A 26,680-nucleotide genomic window follows, 5' to 3' on the forward strand; every position below is an offset into this window, starting at 1 on the left:
ATCGGTCTGCAAGCGCCAACAGAATTGTCTAAAACTTTCCCCATTTAACAATTTTATTTGTTATAGTTTCCAAGATACCAATACATGCATCAACAAAATGATCCACACTGTAGGCATATGTTAAAAGATATTTTAATGTAGGTACACAATATTAGAAACAATACAGTAAACCAAGTACTTAAAATTTCAATTTTATCAGCGTCAATAGCAAAATATTAAAATTATCAGTTGTTTGTATTTAGTGCCTTTTATACAGGGTGTTTGAAAATAAGTGTGAAATATTTTTCGTGTCCCAGATACACAGTGTTTAAATTTTAAGTTTTTATTTATTTTTATTAATTATTTCAAAGAGTTTTAACTCGAAATTTGAAAAACGCTTTGGAGGAATAAATGTGCATTTTTTGGGGTGATTCGAATATTTCTGCTTGCACCAGTGGCGTTTGTGCAAGAGTACCACAGCCTTTTTTAATAAAAAAAAAAATGGTACGTCACTGACTTTTAATATTTTTTTAGAAATCCGCCATCACTTCTGAATGAAAATGGTCTCTTCAATGTTTTTCGTAGGATGCACCATTTTTGAGAAAAAAATGTTTTATTGCAGGTTGTGTGTAATTTTAATTTGTATTGATACATTATCTAGTAGGTTATTGTCAATATTTCCAAATAAAATACAACCATCAAATTTCGAGCCAATATCTTTAAAACTTTTTGAAATACCTAATTAGTAAAAATAAATAAAAAATTACAATTTAAACACTGTATTTCGGAAACGAAGCATATTTTGACCTACGTTTATCTGAACTTTTTTTCACAAAATAACGTCGCCAACTACCCCCTAAAACATGTTTCACTTATTTACAAACACCCTGTATAATGTTAGGGATTTACAAAGGAAATAATTGTATTTTAAAATTTCGAGATTTTGGCGAAGGCGCCAATGTTACAGCTGGAACCATTAACGGCCCCCATTTCATAATTCAAATTAAAATATGCTTTTAAACCTGATTTGAAAAAACACTTTCATATATTTATGCACATATTCAATAAGTATCTAATATTGTTTATTTAGTACTTTTATGTTGATTATGAAAATGGGAAGGAGATCAAACGAAGTGCTTATACTATAAACGTACTTTCCTGCATTGACCAAATCCTTTGCTAGAAATTGCCAATTCAGAATTTAAAATTAAATGGTAATACCGCAATTGTTTACTTTGTCGTCCGTCTTTGATTTCAGTTCAACCGTCTGCTCCTAAGATCTTTGATGCAGAAGGACGAGAAGTTAAACTAAATTCTCCCACTGGACCTTTCCTGGAAGGTGATGAGTTGTTTCTGTCCTGCCAGGTCACCGGAGGTAAGTTTCATAGACAAATTTACCACTGTTTCGAATTTTTAACGTTTGAATTCTTTCAATGCAAAAATATTAATAATAATTGGGTAAAATGTGCAAAATTAAGATATTTTAAAGAATCGTTACTTCAAATTAAATACATTTTACCTCAGTCTAGATCATTTTACATGAAAAGGTAAAAGGTGTATTAAAAAAATATGTCTTAACTTTGATTCAAATGTAAAACTGTCTAAATCAGTACAGTAATTTAAATTAATGTGTTTTATTTCTCCGTAATTTTGTTCTCTAAACTACAAACACAGTAAAGAAGAAAGTAATAATAATAGTTATCAACTGTTCGCGTTAAAATCAGTTGTTTCTAAAGTTTTTAATAAAACTGTAGGTACCATAAGAGAGTTTGTCTAAATTAAGTCGGTTCTCATTTGAGTCATTTACCTCGCCTATTTCTCTCCCAGCCTAGAACTTCATAACACATAGAATTGTCCTTTATGGAGAAAGATGTACACTCAGGTGAATTAATGATAAATGATGTTGCTGGAAGTATACATACATGTCTTTCTCAGACAGTAATTAGGGTTGACGCGTTAACTATGTACTGAGTTAGGTTCACCTTTGCATTGATAAACTAAATTTTCGGTGTGGTAACTTTAAACGAACCAGTGACGTCTCCATCAGAAGTTTAAATCAACATTTACAATATGTTTAATAAATTACTTAGTCTCCAAAGAAGGATGAGGTGCATGAAAATAAAAAAAACCATTAAAATTACACATAATGTACTATAATTTTTAATAAACAGTATGGTTTTAGGTAGAGGAAATGTACCCAAGATACAATTTCTAAGCTTTATTTATTTATTTTTTTTTTATTTCTAAGCCTTTATTTATTTCAAAAGTAAAAGACGACACTAATTGTAACAAGACTTCGCAGCGTTGCCAACTTAATATATCTAGTTACTAAAGTCAGTTCAATATCAAAGTAATAAAATGAATGCATAACGACACCCAACAATAATAAATTAAAATTAAAATGTAGTACTTTTTCTTGTTTTTTTATTCGTAAATGTAAAGTAAAATTAATTATATATTACGATCTAATATTTTCCACAAATACTAATTTTAAAAACACAGAAAGTCCTCTGCCAAACTAATAACTTTTACCAAGATATAGGACTATATTGTTTAGTTTATTTTGCTAAATAGGTTTATTAAAGGTAAGTGAATTGGTGCAATAAGTATTAAAGATAAAAACGTTGACTGAAATTTTGAGAGAATATTTCAATCAACGTTAAAAGTGATTTTTTTAGGTTAGAAAGAATACACAAGGTATATATTTTTTACCGTGGCAACATTCCTTAATTATTATCTTAATATATACCTAAAAATGTTAATGTACTTGGGTAAAACAATTGTGCGGTATCAGGAATTAAAAGGTCGCTGAAGAAAAAATGAGAAAATATGTTAAGGCTCATTTCATTTTCATAAGGTTATGATTGTATTATAAGTATACTTTGTTTTATAATATCCATAAAATTATTTATCAATTCAAACGTAATTTTTAGGAAAAGTAAAAGTTAGATTTTTATTTAGATTCATTTACAGAAATCCTAGACTTATTACTATACAAAATGTTTACTAATGAATTTTTTCTGATGGTAACAAAAAAGCCAATGCAACAATGTAAACAAAAGCAATACAATTTGGTAAAAATTATACATTAAAATATAAATCAATATATTCAAAACGTAGAGTGTACATGTGGAAATTAAAAAAAATATGTAAACAATATTTATGTTTATCTTACATTCAAAACACATAGTAAAATGTGGAAACAAAAAAAACTATTGTTTTGATGATAAAAAATATATCTGATATGTAAGTTGAAGGCACCTTCATTATACGGCAAAGTTTTTTTATCACATTTTTTCAAATATAGTTGTCTAACGTAGACTGACGAAACTTGGGGACAAAAACTGTCATTAAAAATTATTTACAGGAAAACTTGTACTTACCCATTAATTTCATTTTTTTTAAAGAATAGAATAATGGATTTTCGACATTGTATATTTAATTTAAAGAATTATTGAGAACGGAAATGACAAAAAAAACCTTTTAGACAATGTTTGTATTCATATTATCTTATATTCTAGCAAAAATGTAGGATTTCCCATCTGTGTAGCATAAGCAACATCTCCATCAAATTGGTTTGTTTAAGTAGAAAATTAAAACTTTTATCTTAGGGACAGAATTTATTAAAATTCCGGATCCCAAGTTTTTTTACAATACTTGTGGTAAATTGACACTCATTTTATACATAGTAAAATAGGGAGAAACAACAGTAATAATAAAAATGTGTCTGCTTGTGTGATTTTCTTTTTTTTTTGTTTCCATTTATTTTAATGTAGTTAAAATATGCAATGAATATTTTTTACTAAAAGAGCAGTCTGTAGTATTAAAAAAATCACTAGAAAAATTTTGTCAGTTACTGAAAATGCGAGCTCAAAGCGAATCTAAAATAATTTTGATAATATTTGAAGAGTCTGAGGTATGAAAAGAAATGACAAATTTAACTGCAATAATTCTCCTTCAAATCCTTTTTAAGTACAGATAAATACAAAATTTACTCTTTAAGCAAATTTTACCGATTTTTTAAGAAAATACCTAAACAATATTTTTCTACTAACACAGTTCTTTATTACCCAAGGCCGGCCAAGGCCATCGTTGACATGGTGGTACAACGGGACGATATTGGACAGCGTCATAGACTCAGGAAGAGCCTCCTATACAACTGTTAACCAACTCATCGTCAAGAATACGCCCAGGCACTACAAGGGAGCCAAACTCGAGTGTAGGGCGTCATCTTCTGAACTGGCTGGACATGTGATACGAGAAGTACCGATAACAGTATTCTGTAAGTACTCAAATGTGTTAGCTGGTCACTACTGACGATTATTTTGTTTTTTGCCCGATATAATTAAAAAAATGTTTGTTGAAGTTCCAAAATTGTTTATTGTTAAAATAGAAATAGATTTGTTTAAAGAATACAAGGTGCCAAAAAGATAAAGTTCGGACTTGGGTGATAGTACTGATCATGAAAATGTTTCGTGAAGTTAGCACTGCCTTTGCCTCTAAGGTTCCTCATAATGGGGCAGTTCAAACACCGTAAATAAATCGGTGTGAGTGAAAGCAATAAAGGTACGGAGTGAAATTATTGAGTACATTTTCACTCAGTATCAAATTCGTAAATAAACTAAAATTTTAGAATTTACAATAACAATAGCGTGTCCCTTATTGAGTCTTATCTATCGACCAGAACTCAGTATGTTTTTTATAATTCTTGTTCTTCACACCTAACAAAAATAGTTCATGAAGTTCGCCAAGGCTCAGTATTGGGCCCTATTCTGTTTCTTATCTATATCAATGATTTCCCAAATTGTGATATAACTATTGATTTTATTTTATTTGCCGATGATACTACCGCTTTAAAGTCAAATAATAACTTAATTAAACTCACAAAGAATTCAATGGATACGCTGCTGCTGATAAAGGACTGGTTTATTGCTAATAGATTGAACTTAAATGTTGACAAAACTCAATCTTTGCTTTTTACACTTCGCCATATCAATACTTGTGATAACTCAAATAGCATTAAATTTCTTGGAGTTCACCTTGACACTAAATTGAGTTGGGAAAAGATGTCAATGATTTATCCGTACGTTTATCTAAGAATATTTTCCTACTGCGTAATTTGGATCGTGTAGTATCTAAGCATGTACTCATATCTGCATATTATGGTACTTTTTATGCCACCATGACTTATGCAATTTTGAACTGGGGTCATTCGTCTCACAGTGATAAAATTTTTGGTTTACAACCTAAAAGTGTTAGAATTAAGTATGACTGGAATAAAATACAGAGATGATTGGGGAGCACTTCAAACTGCTAAATATTCTTACAATGCCGTCAGTTTACATATTTGAGTGTCTCGTTTATATAAATAATAATCAGAATAGATTTGTTCGACAAAATTTTCATTTTCATCATACAAGAGAGCGACACAATATTAGGCCTAAATTTTCGCCTAAATAATGATTGATTTGATTCAATATTGGGTAGTTTGATCATTTTACTCATTTGTGATAATATTTAAACTAAAACTGAGTAATTTCACTCAAGTACTTAATTAGTTTTACATACTCGGAATAAAGTCAAAAGTCACTCACTTGGTAGTTAGCAGAAACTCGGATCTGAGTAAAATTCACTCACTTCTGTTGCAATAGTTCCACTCATAAAATATTATTTGTACTCATACTAGTAGAGTGAAAAATTTCACTCAATTGGGTATGGATCGTTACAGAATTGAGTAAAATTGAGTGAATTTGAGTAAAATTTTGTTTACAGTGTATGAACACATGCCTAAAGCGTTCCTTAATGCAGTTGCAACCCTTTAAAGAGTACGTAGAAAAAGAATAGTCTGTAATATTCTAAGGTGGTTGGCAAATTATTTGTATAATTAATATCATTCTTTGTCCGTAGACATTTTATTGTTTTTTATTCAGTTTCGTCCAAGAAAACACTTATCGAGACTTTCCGAGGGCTATCCCTTTGGGGAATGAAACAATGTTGAATTCACGTTTATACCATTTTACTGAACTTTTTCAACTTAAATAACAAACTTTTTTTTTTGTTTTTGATGCTAAACGGGTTTGCGCCTTCTAGACTTGGCCTTTAACTTTTATTTCGCATTTACATTTAAAATCAGATATTTTCAAGGCAACAATGTACATCAAGTCGAATATCATACAAACGCTGAACACATTTAATCATACCAGACAAGTTATCAAACAGGGTAACAATTATTGCGGTTATTGATACTTACTGCAAACTATCCAATTTAGCTCCAAACTAGCAAGTTCAAAACTCCTGTTCATGCAGCTGAGTATCTAGAAATCTATGGTTAAACTTGGGCCGTTGTCTTGTGATCTACTATTCTGTTTTCTGCCCTTAACTTGTCGAACTGTAACCACAGGGTATTTGAGTATGTCGGAGAAGTTGTAGAGCCTCGTTTGCGATCTATTCGCATCGTTTTTTTTGCTTGTTTTACGTTAAGCGCAAATACGAAGCTGAAACATGCCTAAAACTGTCTGTGTGAGGCACATTTTACAGAAAATTTCGCATCTCTATTGTGTAGCCAATCAAATAGTGTTACCTTAGAAATTACCAAGGCAACAAAAAAGTGTCCTGAAGTTTTTCTCTTCGTAGATACACTTGACGTAATTCCACTGCATTTTTTTCTGTCATTTGTGATGATATTTGCGACATATACTGACATTATATGGGTAATTCATTTATTTTCCTCTAAAATTCTATTTGGTTCTAGTAATCTTATAATATAATGAAAAACAATTTTAATTTGTTTCCTTTCCTAAACGCTAATAAAAATGACAGAGAGCGACTTATATTGCATTTATTATGAAAGCATGACCAGTGTCGTCCCTGTGAGGGTGAAAGCAAAGTTTTAAGTGATGACATTTTTCAGAAAGAAGGGCTATATGTACAATCTGTATCAGCCAAATGGAATAAATTCAATCATAAATAAATGGGGGCGTGTTAAAAAAACGCTCGGACACGTCGATTGGTATTTTTAGTTGAGCATTTTTTTAACAAAACTTTTTATACAGGGTGTGCCATGTAACAGTGGTCAATACAACTTTCTTGTTTTAAATGCAACACCCTGTATATTATTCAATTTTTGGATTCTTCTGAAAATTCTAGACATATTTCATGTACAATGTCCTATACTTATATTCAACTGTTTCGGAAATATTAAGTGTTTCCGGATTTATCGTGTTGTAGCGAATTTCTGTAATCAAATAATTTTCTTTTTTTGATGTTAATTTTTGGGATAAACCTGAAAACACTTAATATTTCCGAAACAGTTGAAGATAAGTATAGGACATGAAATATGTCTAAAATTTTCTGAAGAATCCAAAAATTGAATAATATACAGAGTGTTACGTTTAAAATAAGAAAATTGGTATTGACCACTGTTAAATGACACACCTTATAGGTATAAAAAGTTTTTATTGAAAAAAATGCACAACTAAAATTACCAATCGACGTGTCCGAGCGTTTTTTCGAACACGTTTCCATTTATTTATTATTGAATTTCACCAGCAATATTATTAAATACAGAAATACAGCTGAGATCATTCAAGTCATATGGCACCTATAGCATACTGATGAATGCTAACAATTCCGAAACAGGTGTATAAACGGTGTTTATGTTATTACTTTAGTTTAGTTTCTCAGTAAATTTACAACAAAAATTTAAAATCCAGCCATTTCTAATTATATCAGGAGGTAATCCTTAAATTCTATGTTTTATCGTCGATCGATGCGATAGTTCCATTCCATTCTATTTATCGAGAACTAATCAATTTCACGTTTACAGTAAAACCAAGCAAAGTAAAGATTGTCAGCCCGAATGATTTACTATCTATCAGAAAGTCGCAAAACATCAGATGCGAAACTTCCGGTTCTTATCCACCTGCCAAGTTAACATGGCTACTTGATGGAAAACCTATTAGGAATGCCGTTGTTACGGTAAGTAAGTTACGTTTGCACAGTTTGTTAACTAATCCCCTCATTAGCGCCGCTCAGCACATCCGAGCGTCACTCTCGAGATGGCCAATATGGCGACGCAGACGCCGCATCCTTCTAATTATAATGTGTGGTTACCGATTTTTCTTAACCCAACGGATAATAAAGCTTCGTTTACTTCGGGCTTTAATAAATAATGTTGGCATGTCTACAAATAACACCCTGTACAAAAAATAGATGTCTCACAGTTTGTAGTAGGTGACTAGCCTTTGCCTTTCACATTATCAAATATTTTGTTATGGCAAATTTTAACAGAATAGTTTTATCAAAATTTAAGGAATTTTCTGAATAATTTGGCAACTCTGCAATCCTAAGTAATCGCTGACTTTGGGAATATAGGTACGTGTCATTAAAAATTGAATTGATATCACGAAATATATCACTAAAAGTTGCAATAAAACACAGATTTCGAAAAAATTTGTTATGTTTATTAAAATGTAGATATCTTGTCAGGACTCTCATTGATTTTTTTTTAAATAAAACTGACCATTTTTCATTCTGCCTATAAATTAGTCTATATTCCAGAGCATTATTTTTAGATATTGTCTCTCTATAGAAATTAAGTTCTCTATTAAAAACCTCAATTTTAGTTTATATGTAATCTACAAATTAGCACACAAGATAACAGATTTTTAAAAATCCAGTAGAGTTAACCTCTTATTTGTTGTTAGGAGGAAGAGACTGATTCATTTACGGGCAGCATTTTGTCGCTTAACGTTGTCGCAGAGGACGACGGGAAGGATCTAGTATGTCGAGCGGACAATCCACGTTTTCCCGGAGGATCAGCTGAAGACAGGAGACAGATTCACGTCGCATGTAAGTCCGACATTTACCTTAGGTCTAGCTATTGGCAAAATGATTTGACACGTTGAACGGCAGAGTATCACATTTTGTTTTCCTATTGTTTGGTTTGGTTGCTTAGAATATTTGTTGAAGGTTAGTTGCGAGAAAGAAAGTTACTGCGATCTTAAGGGGATTCTTTTTAAATTTGTAAATGTATGTATTTGTGTAAATTTGACAATTTTTTATGATAATTCGAGCCTGTCCCCGAATTCTAAGAAATTTATTATTGTCTTAATTGTATATGTAGGGTGTCAAATTTTCTGAAAAAAAAAATTAAAGTGGCCACAAGCTAATTAATTACCCATTTTTTTTTTCAATATCGAAGATGCCTTTAAGAGATGATGTTACAATATTCAAGAAAGTTATAAATATATAAAGTTGCAATTATTTTACACAAAAAAATACTTCAATTCATACTATTTAATGATAATTCATTAAAATTAATTGAGTTCAGATCGGGGCTTCTGGGAGGTTATATAATTTTACAGCATTTTCCTGTTCCATTATTGAATTATGGAAATGACTCATTCGACATACTTTTAAACCGTACAAATCATTGTATTGAGTGGGAAAGAGACTATATTGAATAAAGGTGAGGTGGATTTTTCCAACTCCCTTAAAAAACTTAAAAATAAAATGACATCTGGTACAGATTTTGTACCAAGTTTTATTGTGTAGGAGTTCTAATGGTTTATAAGTACAAAAATTCGACCAATATTTAAACAAGCGTCAGAGCTCTCCTAATTGACGGATTCAAATTTATCAAAAAGCGTTTGAAAGCTTAAGAGCCCTTCTATATGTGATTAAAATTTCATAAATCTAAGGGCATTGGTTTTTGCTGCGCAAAATATTGAAAATTTGCAAATTTTTTTCTAAATTTGGATTGCAAAATTATTATACAAAATCTATCGAACCGATTTTGATGAAATTTGGTGTGATGATTTAACATAATATAAAGTTTTCTTGAGTCAAGTATGAAGGTCCTATACCCAATTTAAAGACCCCAAAAAAAATCCCTAAAAAGTAATCTTTTAACCCCAATTTTGGCGATTTTTTTGATTTTTGCAATAATAATCATGATTCAATTCATTTGTAACTAGTCACATTTTGTAAAAAAATTAATTACAAACATTTTTTTCCTCTTCCATTTTCGCCTAAAATCAACTTGAAAAGGTAGGTGCATAATTAAATAGGAAGAAAAATATGACATTTTTCGAATTTTTTTAACATATTGTCACCGAACCAGAGATTTTCAATTAAAATTAATGTAAAATAAGCAAAAAATCATCACAGACAGCGAAAAACGTCGACATCGCTGTCATCAGTCGTGAGTTAAAATTTAGATAGTGACAGACACATAAATACGAATCGACTACTGACTCTCGGACCACGGTAAACCAAACCTCGGACTATTATTTTAGTATCAAACCATTTTCGAAAGTTTTGTGATTTTTTTTACAAAAAAAAAAACAGCAACACGAAGTTCTACGCCTTCCCAGGAGTCTCACTAGCCGCGGCATCGAAAAAATCGCGCAACAAGAATTCAGTATAGACCAGTGCTTAAGCCTTCAAAAATGGTAAAAACTGAAAAAAAAATTATAGTAGGATGAAACCCATTGGAAAAGGAAGAGAATATAACAGAAATGAAATGAAAAATAATTTACGGGCGATCTGAGGTCGGGAAGGGGAAGGGGGTGAGTTTTTAAGGGTAAAAAACGGTTTATCTTGATTTCCGGAAAAACTACAAGTCTTATGGAAAAAAGTTAAATGGCAAAGTTGTAGGTAATAAAAAGATCTACAACTTTTGTATTTACACTTTTTTCACATAACCTCAAAATTTATGTGAAAAATTCAAATAANACGCAATTGGGTCATTAAAAGTGACACACCAACAAACGAAAAGTTATAAATATGTATTTTAAGAGAGAAGCGTTTTCTAAAAAGAATAAGTTGGTGATTGTGAATTGAAAATCAAACGTCGGAGAGTAAAACTAGCTTTCCAGAAAACACAAAAAACATTTCCTTGAAAAAATGCCATTTATTCTGTTCTAGATCTGATAATAACAGACAAAAAAATCAATGTTTCGAAAATATATCAACTAAAAGATACATCAGGGTATATTTACGCCATTTCAATGGTCGATTGATCTTTCACCATTATCGTGTACTGGATATCCTTATTCAGGATACGTATAGTTTTTATTAGAATGTACCTAATAGGTGTTCTGACATGCAAATTGTCGTAATTATTTTCCATAGAATAATTATTCCATAAGGCAGTATTATCAAAGAAAAATCACAGTACTGTGACAATAACAGATATTTTTAAAACGGTTCTATGAATATTCCTGTTTTAAAAAATATTTTTTATCTCAATACTTTTCTTAGAAAGTTGAAATTTTAATGTAACCAACTATTTTTATTTGATGTCAAGATAAAGTCATACCATTAAGTAAGTTCTTAGATACAGGGTGTCTCGTAAAAATGTCGCTTTTAGTCCAATTTTCAACAAAAATTAGTGTTAATGGCTTCCAAAATAGCACAATTTAGCACTCAGTATCGTTTTCTTCCAAGGTCTACCTTAATTGCAAACTGCGATATATACAGGGTGTTCTGAAAATTGAGGCATTTATTTCAACAGCTGGTAGAATTCGTAAAAAAGTCGATTTACCTAAAATCGTTTATATAAAAGTTGCAGAAGAGAGTTATAAAAATCCCGTTCTACAAAAATGGTTCAAAATTGTTCTACAAAAATTGTACAAAATTGTTATCAATTGATTACCATTTACGTTTTTACAACGCGTGCTTCATAAATGACAATAAATCAGGTTTGTATTGAGTTTTTAAATTTCAATTTTTTTTAAATAATTGTTAATAATTGCTTTATTTGACAACTTTCATAAACGATTTTTGGTAAATCGACTTTTCTTAAAGAGTTCTACCAGCTATAAATAAATGACTCAACTTTGAGAATACCCGACATTTCTGTATTTAACCTTTATTTAATGGTTTTTAATTTTATTTATTTTCCTATGCATTGGATATGTATTTTCTTTAATTTCATGATATAAATTCCATACAATGTAGGAACTTTAAAACAAAAACATGCATGCGCTGTCACGTATTATTATTATTATTATAAAACAAATCGATTTTGCCAAAAAACTTTTTGCAGTTCTTATTTTTGACAAGATCTGTTACTTTGGAACACCTTGTATGTTCTTAGTTACAGCCTGAAAATATGCCAATTATTGATTAAAAGAAACGCTGTCATATTCATTAAAGGAGTTTCATGCCTAAAAAAATGATAACTTAGTTCTGTGGCATTGATGTAATCACTTATTTTTTATTTTCAGACATAATTTAATTAAAAATAATAATATTATTATTTTATTAGTCTATTGTTTCTTCATAATTTTTCGTTTTACAATAAAGAAAATACGTTATGAATTTTAAGCGTTCCGCCTTGCTTTACGCTCCATCGAAGACGACGTCTTTCCGCGTTCTCGCTCTACTCGAGCAGAGATTAGGAATTTTATCGTGAACGGGGAGAGTTACAAATTAATCAGTGTTTCCATATTATTCTTGACCCCACCTCTAAAGTGATTACAAACCATCTTGAAGCTAAGAAGATACAAAACTTCGTCGGCCCCGTGATCTGAATACAAACGGCCGAATTTGTGCTGCTTGGTTTCCAAAACCAGGGTCATCGCGAATTCCCCGCATGTCTGCCAGGGAAAAGGCCAGAGTTAGCTTTGTTAAAGACATCCGCAACGTTACTCTTGCTCCTACTAAACTGTTTTAATAGAAAGCCCCTACATTTTGCTGAGCTCTTTGCGAACTTTCATTAAATGTTTCCTTATTTCTATTACCCCTACACGTAGAGGGTACGGTTCGTGGCCCGCCGACTAGATGCAGATGTTCCTCTTTTCGCTTTGAACATAATAATTAAAATATACGAGAGATGCGGCACTCAAGAATTCCCCGAGTTTTCGAATAACTTCCGTAATAATGATCGGATTAAATAAATGCAGTTTGTGGAAAAGTCCAAATTATACACATTCAGGATATTCCGTACATCAGATAATATGTTGATAAAGCAAAGAGATAACTTTATTGTGCAAAAGAAAGTGTCGAAGAAATCAATTAAGAATGCTAATACACTGTAAAAGAATCGGTGTGAGTGAAAGCAATAAAGGTACGGAGTGAATCTATTGAGTGAAATTATTTAGTACATTTTCACTCAATATTGAGCATTTTGATAATTTTACTCATTTGTGATAATATTTGAACTAAGACTGAGTACTTTTGCTCAAATATAGGTACCCGTTTACTAAATTCTGCAGATAATCTCCTATTTGATGGCTAAATTGGAGTAAATGTCCTCATAATTGAGTGACGGCGCCTCATTCTATGGTTGTCGTGAGTTGTCTTTGTCTATTCCAATCGTCCCCCATTAGGTCATCTTATGGCGTGTAGTGCTGGACAAGTGTCCGTTAATCCGGTTATTTTAGTGAAAATTATGTTTAAATGCAGTGGTTTGATTACAATAATTAAATTAAATTATATTGAGAAAGAGAAACAGCCAACTCTTAATTAATTTTACATATTCAGAATAGAGTCAAAATTCACTCACTTTCGTTGCAATAGTTTCACTCATAAAATTTTAGTTATACTCATACTAATAGAGTGAAAATTTCACTCAATCGGATGTGGACAGAAATTAATACATTGTGAGTAAAATTGAGTAAATTTGGGTGATCTTTTTTACAGTGTATATTTAATAATGTATGTAGTATATAATGTATTTGTTCAATTTATTATTGTAGGTTCTTAATTATTACAACTTTTTCTATATTTTTTTAGCTTTCTTTGGCCTTAGTTTTTCTACTCACTGTCTTATCTGCAAGGCCGACTTAAAAATGCTTCAAAAGCTCCCGATGATGCGAAAATTGTAATCGGAACGCAATTGGGTCATTAAAAGTGACACACCAACAAACGAAAAGTTATAAATATGTATTTTAAGAGAGAAGCGTTTTCTAAAAAGAATAAGTTGGTGATTGTGAATTGAAAATGAAACGTCGGAGAGCAAAACTAGCTTTCCAGAAAACACAAAAAACATTTCCTTGAAAAAATGCCATTTATTCTGTTCTAGATCTGATAATAACAGACAAAAAAATCAATGTTTCGAAAATATATCAACTAAAAGATATATCAGGGTATATTTACGCCATTTCAATGGTCGATTGATCTTTCACCATTATCGTGTACTGGATATCCTTATTCAGGATACGTATAGTTTTTATTAGAATGTACCTAATAGGTGTTCTGACATGCAAATTGTCGTAATTATTTTCCATAGAATAATTATTCCATAAGGCAGTATTATCAAAGAAAAATCACAGTACTGTGACAATAACAGATATTTTTAAAACGGTTCTATGAATATTCCTGTTTTAAAAAATATTTTTTATCTCAATACTTTTCTTAGAAAGTTGAAATTTTAATGTAACCAACTATTTTTATTTGATGTCAAGATAAAGTCATACCATTAAGTAAGTTCTTAGATACAGGGTGTCTCGTAAAAATGTCGCTTTTAGTCCAATTTTCAACAAAAATTAGTGTTAATGGCTTCCAAAATAGCACAATTTAGCACTCAGTATCGTTTTCTTCCAAGGTCTACCTTAATTGCAAACTGCGATATATACAGGGTGTTCTGAAAATTGAGGCATTTATTTCAACAGCTGGTAGAATTCGTAAAAAAGTCGATTTACCTAAAATCGTTTATATAAAAGTTGCAGAAGAGAGTTATAAAAATCCCGTTCTACAAAAATGGTTCAAAATTGTTCTACAAAAATTGTACAAAATTGTTATCAATTGATTACCATTTACGTTTTTACAACGCGTGCTTCATAAATGACAATAAATCAGGTTTGTATTGAGTTTTTAAATTTCAATTTTTTTTAAATAATTGTTAATAATTGCTTTATTTGACAACTTTCATAAACGATTTTTGGTAAATCGACTTTTCTTAAAGAGTTCTACCAGCTATAAATAAATGACTCAACTTTGAGAATACCCGACATTTCTGTATTTAACCTTTATTTAATGGTTTTTAATTTTATTTATTTTCCTATGCATTGGATATGTATTTTCTTTAATTTCATGATATAAATTCCATACAATGTAGGAACTTTAAAACAAAAACATGCATGCGCTGTCACGTATGTGATAAAACTATGTTTCTATCTTATGACATTTATTTCTATGTTAATTTGATTGTTTCCATTTGAGAATTTTGTTGGAGTGTTCCAGTTGGCAATACTGGCAATTATATTATAAATAAATTTTTAGCAAAAATCGACACAAATAGAAAGCGTCATATACCGTTCAAAAAAAGATCTATTTCCACAAAAGTTGTGGTCCTTTGAAATCTCCAAGAATTCGTTTTTATAAAAAATATGTACAAGTTATTCTGTCACTTCAATGTATTCCGAACACGCCGAAATGAAAATAGTTCATAATATTCCAGTAGTTCCCAGGGTATTCCATAATATTCCCAGATATTCCGATGTATTTCCGCCGGATTCCGATCAAAACCTAAACTGATTCCCGCTAGCGGATCCTCTCGGATAACACGCCACCTAGTTAAAGACAAGAAAATTAAAAAGTGTCACCTGAATAAGTTAAAGAACCGAAAGGACTTTTTAGACACGTCTTCTACTGATTGTACTATGCTTGCCTAAGCGTAAATAACAGCCTTGCTAATTTGCTACAGATGTTCCTCTTATTAAAGGAAATTTCTCTTCGGATATATTAATTAAAATACAGTTGCTTAGGAACGTTCTGTCTTAAATGACTATGAATCACCGTGTTACTGCCAATAAAAGCAATTGATGACATTATAAAATGAGCAATGAAATTAATAAAATAGATTTATGCACACCCTAAAAATTAAATTGTTAAGTTTTCAACGTCATACCGGAGTTTTTGTTTCATAGAACTGAAAACGAAGCAACTTTTACATTAACTTTGTGAAAATAATGATACTATACAGTGCGTTCTTGATGAAAGGAACAAATTCGTTTAAAATTCTGGTAATTATTTTGGAAAAACGCTCCGACACGTCGATTAGTATTTTTAGTTGCGGATTTTTTACATAAGAATATTGTATACTAGGTGTCTCAAAAAGAACATATGCAGTCGTCATTGATTTTTTTAATGCAACTACCTGTATATTATGCCATTTTTTGAATTGTACGGTATATTCTGAACAGTTTCTGTATAACATACCATATCTCTAAAATCAGCGGTTTTCGTAATAATGATGTTTGAAATGTGATAAATGGAAAAAAATAATGTTTAATCATAAGACATTATTTAGATAATAATTGCTTTATAATAAATGTTCAATGTTTTGTTCGTTTATTTCAATACATTTTTGTAGTCGAAGGATTGTATTCCATTGAACGTTTTCAATTACCTCTGGAATCAGTCTTATTTCCTGGCGTATTCTTTGTTTTTCCACAAAATAATTACCTGAATCTTAAACGAATTTGTTCCGTTCATCATGATCGCAGTGTATAAGCAGTTCTATATTTTTGGTTTATATTTTAACAAATGAGACCTATGTGCACCTCACAGATTCTGAACATTTAATTTAAAAGCATGAAATTGAAATCATACATATTATTATGTTTTGGATGTTTATAATGTTTATTGATATAAATGTTTTGATTTTTTGATTTTATATTTTTTTTCTGATGTATTGATTTGTTTGTTGATTGTTAATAGGTAACTAGTTGGGCGCCTTTATTGATATAAATGTTTATATTTGTTTAAAATTTGGACTTTGATTGTTACTAATGTAGAGCAGACTTAATTTATGGATGAGGCTTCCTATAATTTTATTTACTTTTATGACTTGCTTAAGCTAATTTAAAATGAAAGATGTTTTAAACTTTTACAAATATGGATATATTATACTTTTGTTTATAATTTTGTTTGTTTTGTACTGTTGACACGTCAATGTTTGGAAAATGAAAACATGTTTTTCATCATATGCATATATTTAAAATTTTACGAATTGATGACGATCAAATTCAAAGTTTGCAAACTTAAATTGGCCAATGTTTAGAACTTACAATGCATTGTATGGTTTCACTGGTTATATAATCTCCAATATGGTGCAGCAATGGGTCCTTAGTTCACATCTGGAAACTCGTTCTGCTTGTTCTTTGCCGTGATGATTCGAACCACAAATACACTACACTTTTTATTATTTTTCAATTTTCTAATTTTATAAACAGTTCAGATTTTGTGTTGCACTTTTATTGAATGATAATAATCATCATGGACTTTTCGGGATAATGACATTGTATGAACACTGGATAATTCGGACTTTTGACACTACTGGCTGTCAAGACATTTCTCCTCACGGATGACTGGATAGATAAATTTCCATAAACGTATTGATTTTAATTGATTTTCATTTGTTACTTTAGGAGCAAACTGATGATGTTACTGCTTCAGGAAATTATGAGAGACTAGCTACGATGAGCTCGGATTTTGGTTTTATTGACGAAAAACAAAAGAAATGTTGCTATGGAGCCTGTCAAACAAACTTTTATGAATTTTTATTTTCAAAATATTTACTTTCCACATATTGTAAACTGCATGATCTTTACATATTCTGATTCCTTGAATTTCTCTATATTTTTTGATACCAGCATCTTTCTAGGCTAACTTTTAAACTCTTAACTTATAAACTTTACTTAATTTTGAAAATTGTAATTAAATTACGTTATTTACCTTAATTTTCTGTATGTTTCTCCATTCTCTGTCTTTACTACTACCTCTTTTTTACTTTTCAAACAATTATCTGTTTTTTGAAACTAAACAACTGAAAATTTCTAGGTTGACCGATTCACCGAGAACTTTTAAAGTTTACACAGACATTTGAACTTGGATTGGAGTCTAAATACAGTTTATGAAATTATGAAGGTCTTTCACACTCTACACATACTATTTTGCAGTTCTACAACACTCTTAAAACTAGAAATTTATAAATTCTGACGGAACAAAAATCTGTCAACATTTAAACGATACATGAAATCTTTTACAGTGGCTCAGGTTTAATTCTACACATAAATACTGACCATAGGTATGCTGTACTTTACTTTTATAACAGTTTTATTGCATGCTACTTCTTTATGTGTAAAACTCCGTTACCTTCCGTCGATAACTTATCAAAATTCTGATATTTTTCCTAATGTGCTCATGCCTGTACATGGTACCTGACATTACAAAATAGTTCTTTAGTATTCTTTTTAACCTAATTGTGATGCATGAGTGCATTTTAACAATTATTGCATGTGTATATTCAATTTTAATCACAATTTTGACAATTTAGGCGTTTCATATAACACTTTTAAGACTTATACTATTACAAACTTATTTTATATGTAAAAATATCCTTCATTTTACTTTATTCTACTCTACTCTACTAAGTTAAATACTTTTATTTATTTCAAGAATTTTATATTTTGGTCCTTTTTGGCACGTTTTAAGTTATCAAGCAAACAAATCATAACAATATATTAAGCATATTTCTAAGGAAGGTACATTATTTGAATTATGTACCAATTTTCAATAAAATATTTCAAGTTATTTGAGAGAAAACTTTTCTTTCTAACTTTTATGCCCTACCTACTCCTGCTCTGTATTCTTATGCGAAATACCTTGTATTAATGACTAAATTCCTTTATTACAACGCGTGGATTTTACCTTGAGCAAATCGATTTATCTATGTTATATTTATAATTATTTTTTGCAAGATTCCATATTGGTAATTAATAAAAAATAATAATTGGCACACTTGTACAGCATTTTCAACTCCTTTGTATAGATAACGACGGACCTTTTTGTAAAAGAATGGAATTATAATGGAGAATGAAAAAAAAGCGCCTCTTTCCGTCTTTTTATATTAACAGTATACATTTTCAAACGCCTTTCTTTTATCTCAGAACTCAAGGGGCATTGTTTGGTATTCAATCAGCGAAAGGGCAATTTATATAAAAATAGCAAGCGTACAAAAACATTTTCTTGTCGATACAAGAATATTTCGAATATTGTGAACTCCGAACAAAAAGAATCACTCCAGAATGTATGTCATGGTTCCTATGTCCTGTATTGTATTTAGATTTAACAGATATTAGGAAAATACTCCGTAATATGTACCGGGAAGTTCATCAGTAATATCATTCTTCGACTTTTCTTATTTCCTACGCACCTACATCGTATACAGAGCGATCGAAAAAGATTACTTTTCATTATGTAACACCCTGTACGCTCTAGAGATGAACAGATCTTTTTAAATTCCTGTATTTTTAACGGAAAATAAATAGGTATTGATGTTATGGTGCTCCTACTTCAATCTCTTTATGAATATTCCGAAAATTAAGTTTCTCGACTAAGTTTCTTCATTAAATTCACCAGAATGCCCTATAATCAAATGCAAATTCTAGTGCTGCGTCCTCTACTGCATCTAAACTTAATAGTTTTTAAGATATGCGCAACTAAATGTAAGGCTACATTCTGCAGGTCTCTACTGCGAAACAGTAATTAAATTACGTCTTGATCCAAGGTAGCTGTGAATTCTCGTATCGGATCGAATAGTTAAACAGGACGTTTAGAATGGATGTGTTTAGACAAAAGAACGAAGCTAGCGCAAAACAAATAATAGGTTTGTTCTAGCGGCTATCACAGAACAGTTGGAAATGTTTAGAAATGTTTGTTCGACTTCTTCGTGTGACATACTAGTATTCGTTAGGAGTGCATCAACTTATCTGGGCGAAGTTTTTGATAAATTGCAACCACTATTGTTGGAGCAGATCTTATATACATCGAGGACAAGTTTTCATTATAAAATGTAGGTTTTTTATTATCACAATTGAATTTAACTAACATATATTTCGATGTCACGAATATTTTTAAAATAATCCCAAGAAATAATTTTCTAAAAATATTGGTGACCAAGAAAAAATTACCTGGAAAAGTTTAGGCGCGTGTGGTCACATCAAAATTACGAATAAAATTACAACTCAAACCTGACATTTTGAAGTCGAATCATTGAAATCAAAATGTAAAGGAAGTCCTGCTGACTTGTTATTGCTGTCGTGTTGACGTTGACGGTTTAGTCTGCGTGAACTTTTGTCAAAACAGTATTTTAAAAATTTCTTGTTTCGGCAAAGATGATCAACTGAAAGAGAAGTTCAAAATTTAATACCTATAAGTGACAAAAAGTCTAAAACAAACGTATGGAAACAGTTTATTGAGTTTTGCAGTGAAAAGACATATCTAACAGACAAATCTTTGACTAACGAACAATTAACGATCTAGAAAATGTAACTGAAACGATGCGAAAATCCACAGCAAAACAGTTACATGAAAGGTCTTATGAAAAATATAAAATTAAGTTAAATCTCTTTTCTGATATGAAAAGTGTCCACCAGAGCAGCTCGAGATGCTACGCGAAGAAAATTAATGAACAATTCTATAAAAACAAAAGCCAACTCTTCATCATTAACCGATGATTTGTATTATCAAATTTGGGATGAAAATACCCCAAATGGTTTAGCGAAATTTTTTTCATATTGCTTCAAATGAGTTAGCATGGAGATGAGGGAAATCTTCTATAATACACGAGGTGGTTAGAAAAGGTTCAGACAATCTTCAAATATGTCTGTCAGTTTGTACAAGAAATTGATCAAAAGTAGAGGATATGACATTACAATCTACAGTTTATTTTTAACTCCAAGCCGAACCTGGAAGGAACCAAATTCAAAGGATTGGTACAAGAAATACTCTGTTTTAAAGAATTCTACATCTCTGTAGTTTAAACGTACATTTCTTGACACCAAAAAAAAAACTAAAATAGCCAATTATTCTGCAAGAGCAACTGCTACCTCAAACTTAGCCAAAAAGTGGATCTGAGAACAACTTATTAAAGAATCAAACAGCAATAGCCCTAGGTTTGATCCTTGGGGAACTCCGGATGTAGCTAAAAACTAGTGAGATTGATGACCATTGTAAGTAACATACTGCTGTCTATTTTTCAAATAATACTGTCATTGAAATACTTTTAATAAGGCTCCATTAGAACCAAAATAGGTAAGTTGTTTAATTAAAATATGTATTATGCGGTCAAAAGCCTTTAAGAAGTTGGTGTACACTACATCATGTCTATGTTCATAATTATATTCGATATAAAATGAGTGCAGCAAGCAAATTTGAAGAAGTCGATTTTTTCTCCAAAAACCCATGTTGATATGGAGATTTTTAGTTGTTATATCTTTAAGTTTATCGATAGAAGTGATTTTATTGACTTCTGAAAAATTATTGCATTGCTACATTTTGGATATTATTTCCTTTACCATTTATAAATTTTCAAAAGTTTTTACTATCATGAATAAATTCTGACTGAATTGATTTACATATTACGATGCAGACTTAATTTTATTTTTTATAAAAGTTCTAAGTTCTTTCAATTTATTTTACAGGGTGTTTATTAAACATACGGCAAAAATTCAAGGGGTTCTTCCCTGGACTATTCTAAGAATATTTAATAGCAACATTTTGTTACCTACTGAAAATTACAAGCAAAGCTTCTTAACCTATAAGAATTATTGAAAATAACTACCTCCAGCTAGGATGCAAGAATTCAATCTTCTCCTCATTGCTGAACTCTTTCAAAAACACCAGGGTCGTTTCTTATTGAGTTACACCCACTAATTATCCGATTTCTTAAACTTTCCACATTTTCCACTAGAGTAGTATAAACTAATGAGTTTAGATGGCCCCATAGGTAATAATCCAGGGGGTTTAAGTCCAGCGATCGGGCAGACCATAAGTGAGGTCCATCTTGACCAATCCAGCGATCTCCGTATGTTACTATTAAAAACTTACGTGCACAGCATAAACTACATTGCGTTTCTTGTTGCCTATATGGTACATCCTCCAAAAACTGAGGTGGCGTATGTTCCAAAAGATTGCGATTCACCTGACCTGTAAGTCTTCCTGGTCGAAATACCGGTCCAATTAGCCAGTCATCTAAAATTCCAATCCAAACGTTCAACGAGAAATGATGTTGAAAACGATCTTCAAGTACCTCATGTGGATTTTCTTCAGCCCTCACATAGTTATTGTGAAAATTCCTTATTGCATTTATTGAGAATTTCGCTTCATCGGTAAAAAGAATCAGCGTCAGTAGTTGAGGTATTTGAATCAATGCAATATGTCGAGGAAAATCAGCAGGAAACTATTTCGGAAGGTGTTTCTATCAGGAACATTACAGTCAGGAAATCGTTCAGTGTACAACCGCTTACCTTTTAATAAACTGCCATCAGCAAGTTCATAAATGAAATGCATGTCATCTCGGCGTTAGTATAACGGACTTCACTAACAAAAGTTTAACTTTAAAAACAGAAAATACACGTCAAACAGCCAAACGTAAATCAGTCTCAACAAGTTCGACACTTACAAAATGATATGAAATTCTCGTTTAAACTGGTTTCTTTTCAATGCTTGCACTTGCCTCATTTTTTCTTTCAAAACAATTTATACTCGGTAAACCCAATGTAATACGCCGTACTCTTATTTCGACTACATTAATAATTTCAAAAATATCAAAATTGGTTTTGTCGAAAATGTTTCTCGCCCTGTATTTTCAGAACAAAGCGGCTCACTATAACTGATTTGGACATAGGTAAAAACATTAAAAAAATAGCCTTTTAAAGCTTAAGTGGAATATATTAAGGGAAAAATAATCACATTTCACCAGCACCCCATTTACACCCTCAAAATTGAGCCCCAAAATTATAATTTTGGAAAAAAATTACATTTTTTGTTCTCTCGTTTGAAAATTATTTTTTTCAAATGGTACAAAACATTTTTTTTTCAGTTTTTGAGATGAGGGATAAGAATCCATTGTTTATATTGAGCTAAAAAAAATTTAGAATCCTTAAATTTACAAATATTGCAGTTTATGATGTTTTTAGCTCATATTTCCGCTCTTATGCATCGATTTGCTTGAAATTTGGACATTATGTGGGGAATAGCCCAAGAAACAAAATACACTCTATGCTGATATATATTTTTACCCTGGGGGTGGTTTCTACCCCTTTGTAGGAGTTGAAAATAAATTTTTTCAATATAGAATCGATAGAGCAACTAATTTCAAGCAAAAAATGTCCATACAATTTTTTTGAGTTATTTGCGATTGAATACTGAATTTTTTAATTGCAAATAACTCAAAAAAATTGTATGGACATTTTTTGCTTGAAATTAGTTGCTCTATCGATTCTATATTGAAAAAATTTATTTTCAACTCCTACAAAGGGGTAGAAACCACCCCCAGGGTAAAAATATATATCAGCATAGAGTGTATTTTGTTTCTTGGGCTATTCCCCACATAATGTCCAAATTTCAAGCAAATCAATGCATAAGAGCGGAAATATGAGCTAAAAACATCATAAACTGCAATATTTGTAAATTTAAGGATTCTAAATTTTTTTTAGCTCAATATAAACAATGGATTCTTATCCCTCATCTCAAAAACTGAAAAAAAAATGTTTTGTACCATTTGAAAAAAATAATTTTCAAACGAGAGAACAAAAAATGTAATTTTTTTCCAAAATTATAATTTTGGGGCTCAATTTTGAGGGTGTAATTGGGGTGCTGGTGGACTGTGATTATTTTTCCCTTAATCTGTCCCACTTAAACTTTTAAAACGCTATTTTTTTAATATTCTTAGAATAGTCCAGGGAGTAACCTCTTTAATTTTTGCCGTATGTTTATTAAACCCCTGTAGAGTATACCTGACCCTGTCTTTTAATGTTTTCTTTTTTTTTTCTGAGTGCGCAGAAAAATTGATACTATGATGTTTGATATCCACCTGCAAAATCAGTATTCCGGGAGACAGTGAACAAAAGAAAGTAAACCTTGCATTAAATTCAATTATTTTTACATAAGAAGCAGCAAAGCGAGTTCGTCCAAGATTTCTAATGCGCTAGTATCAATAACGTCGCAAACTTTATATTAGATTAGTTCCCGTGAGTGCGTGGGGGGGGGGCGGACCCGAACTTTCGTGGAGTTATAAAAGTAAATTATCTTGCAAGGACACGGGCGCAGGGCTGGCGTTAATTCGTTAAACCGACGTCCGGCGAAAAAGCTGAAAAGGGTTGTTAGTTTTAATGCGGGGAGACGTAAAGTGAATCTAGAGTGTGATGCGGAATAAGGTAAGATTTGCGGCTGTGGACCGCCCCAACGGTTTCGTGCGGATCTTGACAAATGTTAGGTCAGTCCGCGTCCCAAAATGGCGACCGCCTCTAACGGGATTACCGACGGTATACGTTACTGCTGCTCTTATTCTGATTTCGTGCATGACGAGTTTATATAATAAATTAGTTTAGCGCGATGTTGTCCTGAACCCTTCCTTCGCTATAAATGGAATTTAACAACTGCCACGGCTCCTAATTGTTTCCGAAATTTAGGTGGGTTTTACGCGCGCGGCAGTTTTCCGTCTTTTGTTTCGACGAAGAATTTCATTTATCTTTGGCCAATAACAACAAACTGACGGAAATACCTATTTCTTTTTGAAATCCATCTATCCACGTGTATATTTTGAGAATTGCAGTGTGCCGCTCTATCCTCACGCCAAATAGTGTTATTAACTGCCATAAAAACACGTGCCATATACTCGACCAAGCAAAGCGTCAAACTCAAAAACACCTGGATTGTACACCGGCACGACAGGTCGACAGGGCAGGCATTAGGGTGTCGCTAGATACGTATCGAATAAATTGATCGATGCGAAGCTTCATATCAGAGGCAGACATGTACATGTTATTGTACAATGACGCAGATAGTTAATGACTAAAATGTGAAGTGGTTGATGCTTCGCTACCATTAGTAAAAATAGCATCTATTAAAAACTTCAACTGTTTTAGATATGCGTCTATGACTTCGGTAAATGTTGAACGGTTATTTTCGTTTTTGAAATGGGTATTTACCGATGATCGCCAGAGACGATAAACCGTGCAACGCTTAGGACAACTGTTAATTATTTTCTACAATCGCTTTCTTTATGAGTAAGAAATTATTATTTTATTAACTTTTGCTGGTACTTATTATTACTTATTATACCTAGGTCTAGGTATATATTATATGGTAAATTCCATATGAAGCGTTCAGTGTAGAAAAATAGACTGCTCCTTTTTGTTTCATACATACTATTATGGAATATACAAGGTGAGTCAGGAGGAAATGTCAATATTTTAGGTCCGTATTCAGGGATCCAATATAAACATAAAAGTTCCTATAAACATGCGTCCTATTCTCTGCCGTCACATAACACAAAACTATATTCCGCATCGTCGGCCAGCTTGATTGCCAGACCTTAACCCTCTAGATTATTGTCTCTGGGGTTAGTTTAAATCATTGTTATATTCAAGTAAAGTAAACACTACAGATGCATTAGGTACTGGATCGAATAATAAATGCCGAGAGAGCTGACTTGTGTTTAGATGTAAACGGTGGCATTTTTTTAAAACTATAAAAGTGTAGATCTCCTAGATCTGGGCGAGGTCCGGAACATTCTCAAAATTGCAAAAATGTTTAAAAAATTTAAAAAAAACCTGTTTTATCCAAGTTTTTTACTTATATCTTGGAACCTATGCTGCATTTTGGAAGAATATTGAAGAGGAAAAAAGTTTTAGAATTGAATTTTGCACAATATAGTGTAAGTTAAAATGTTTAAATTTATTACCGATGTTGCAAAATAGCAATAATTTACGAAAAAAGGCAAAATAATCAAGTTTTTTCAATAATTTTTTAAAAATATTTTAATTGCTCCAAGGGCATTCTAATTTTAGTAAAAAGAACTTTAGAGTGTACCTAATAAAACAACACACCAAATTTCATAAAAATCGGTTCTATAGTTTTCGCAAACTAATTTTTTGAAAAAAATTTTGAAAAAATTTTCGAATTTTCAAAATGTTGCACAGCCTCAAATAAAGCATCTAGATACTTGAAAATTTTTTCACATAGAAAAGACCGCTCAACCTGTCAAATGGTTTTTGAAAAATTAATTACACAGTAATTTTTTTATAGTTAACTCTTTTTTATTTTTTAGAAATTAGATTACATTTATCTATTTGCAATTTAGTTTTTTTCAAAAATTATGATTTTAAAATACTATTTTTTCTTGTTTTTATCTGTATTTAACAAAAAAAAATTACCAATTAATTTTTTTTTAATTTTTTTAAGCAAAAGTTATGTAAATCTATGTTGCCAATAACTTATGGATACGAAAATTTTTTCCAGCTTAGAACTCGGAAAAACGAAGTCACTGGATTATTGCTAAATTGTTTATAAATTAACGGCAAATGCCGATAAACTTTGACCGCTTATGTCTCGAAAATCAATAAACGCAAATTTTTTTTAAAGAAGTGTCTTTCCGAGTACTTTAAAATTATAATTTTTGAAGAAAACAATTGCAAATTGATAAATGTAATCCAATTATTTAAACATAAAAAAAAGACTAAAAATTTACTGTGGTAAACTAATCAATCGATATCAATTTTTCAAAAACCATTTGAAAGGTTGAGCGGTCTTTTCTATGTGAAAAAATGTTCAAGTGTCTAGATGATTTATTTGAAGCTGTGCAACATTTTGAATATTCGAAAATTTTTTTCAATTTTTTTTTCATAAAATTATTTTGCGAAAACTATAGACCGATTTTAATGAGATTTGGTGTGTTGTTTTA

General features: G+C 31.1%; 1 protein-coding gene across 1 annotated transcript in view; it reads left to right on the forward strand.

Annotated features, from left to right (window-relative positions):
- The window catches only part of LOC108905727 (hemicentin-1), a 279,653-nt gene that overhangs the window by 81,904 nt on the left and 171,069 nt on the right, over positions 1-26,680 (forward strand). The window contains exons 4-7 of the mRNA XM_018708731.2: positions 1,238-1,354; positions 4,055-4,261; positions 7,805-7,956; positions 8,685-8,829. Of these exons, the coding sequence (XP_018564247.2) occupies positions 1,238-1,354; positions 4,055-4,261; positions 7,805-7,956; positions 8,685-8,829 (621 nt within the window). The remainder of the gene's footprint in view (positions 1-1,237; positions 1,355-4,054; positions 4,262-7,804; positions 7,957-8,684; positions 8,830-26,680) is intronic.

Source organism: Anoplophora glabripennis, unplaced genomic scaffold (genome assembly GCF_000390285.2).
Source record: "Anoplophora glabripennis isolate ALB-LARVAE unplaced genomic scaffold, Agla_2.0 scaffold38, whole genome shotgun sequence".
NCBI lineage: Eukaryota > Metazoa > Arthropoda > Insecta > Coleoptera > Cerambycidae > Anoplophora > Anoplophora glabripennis.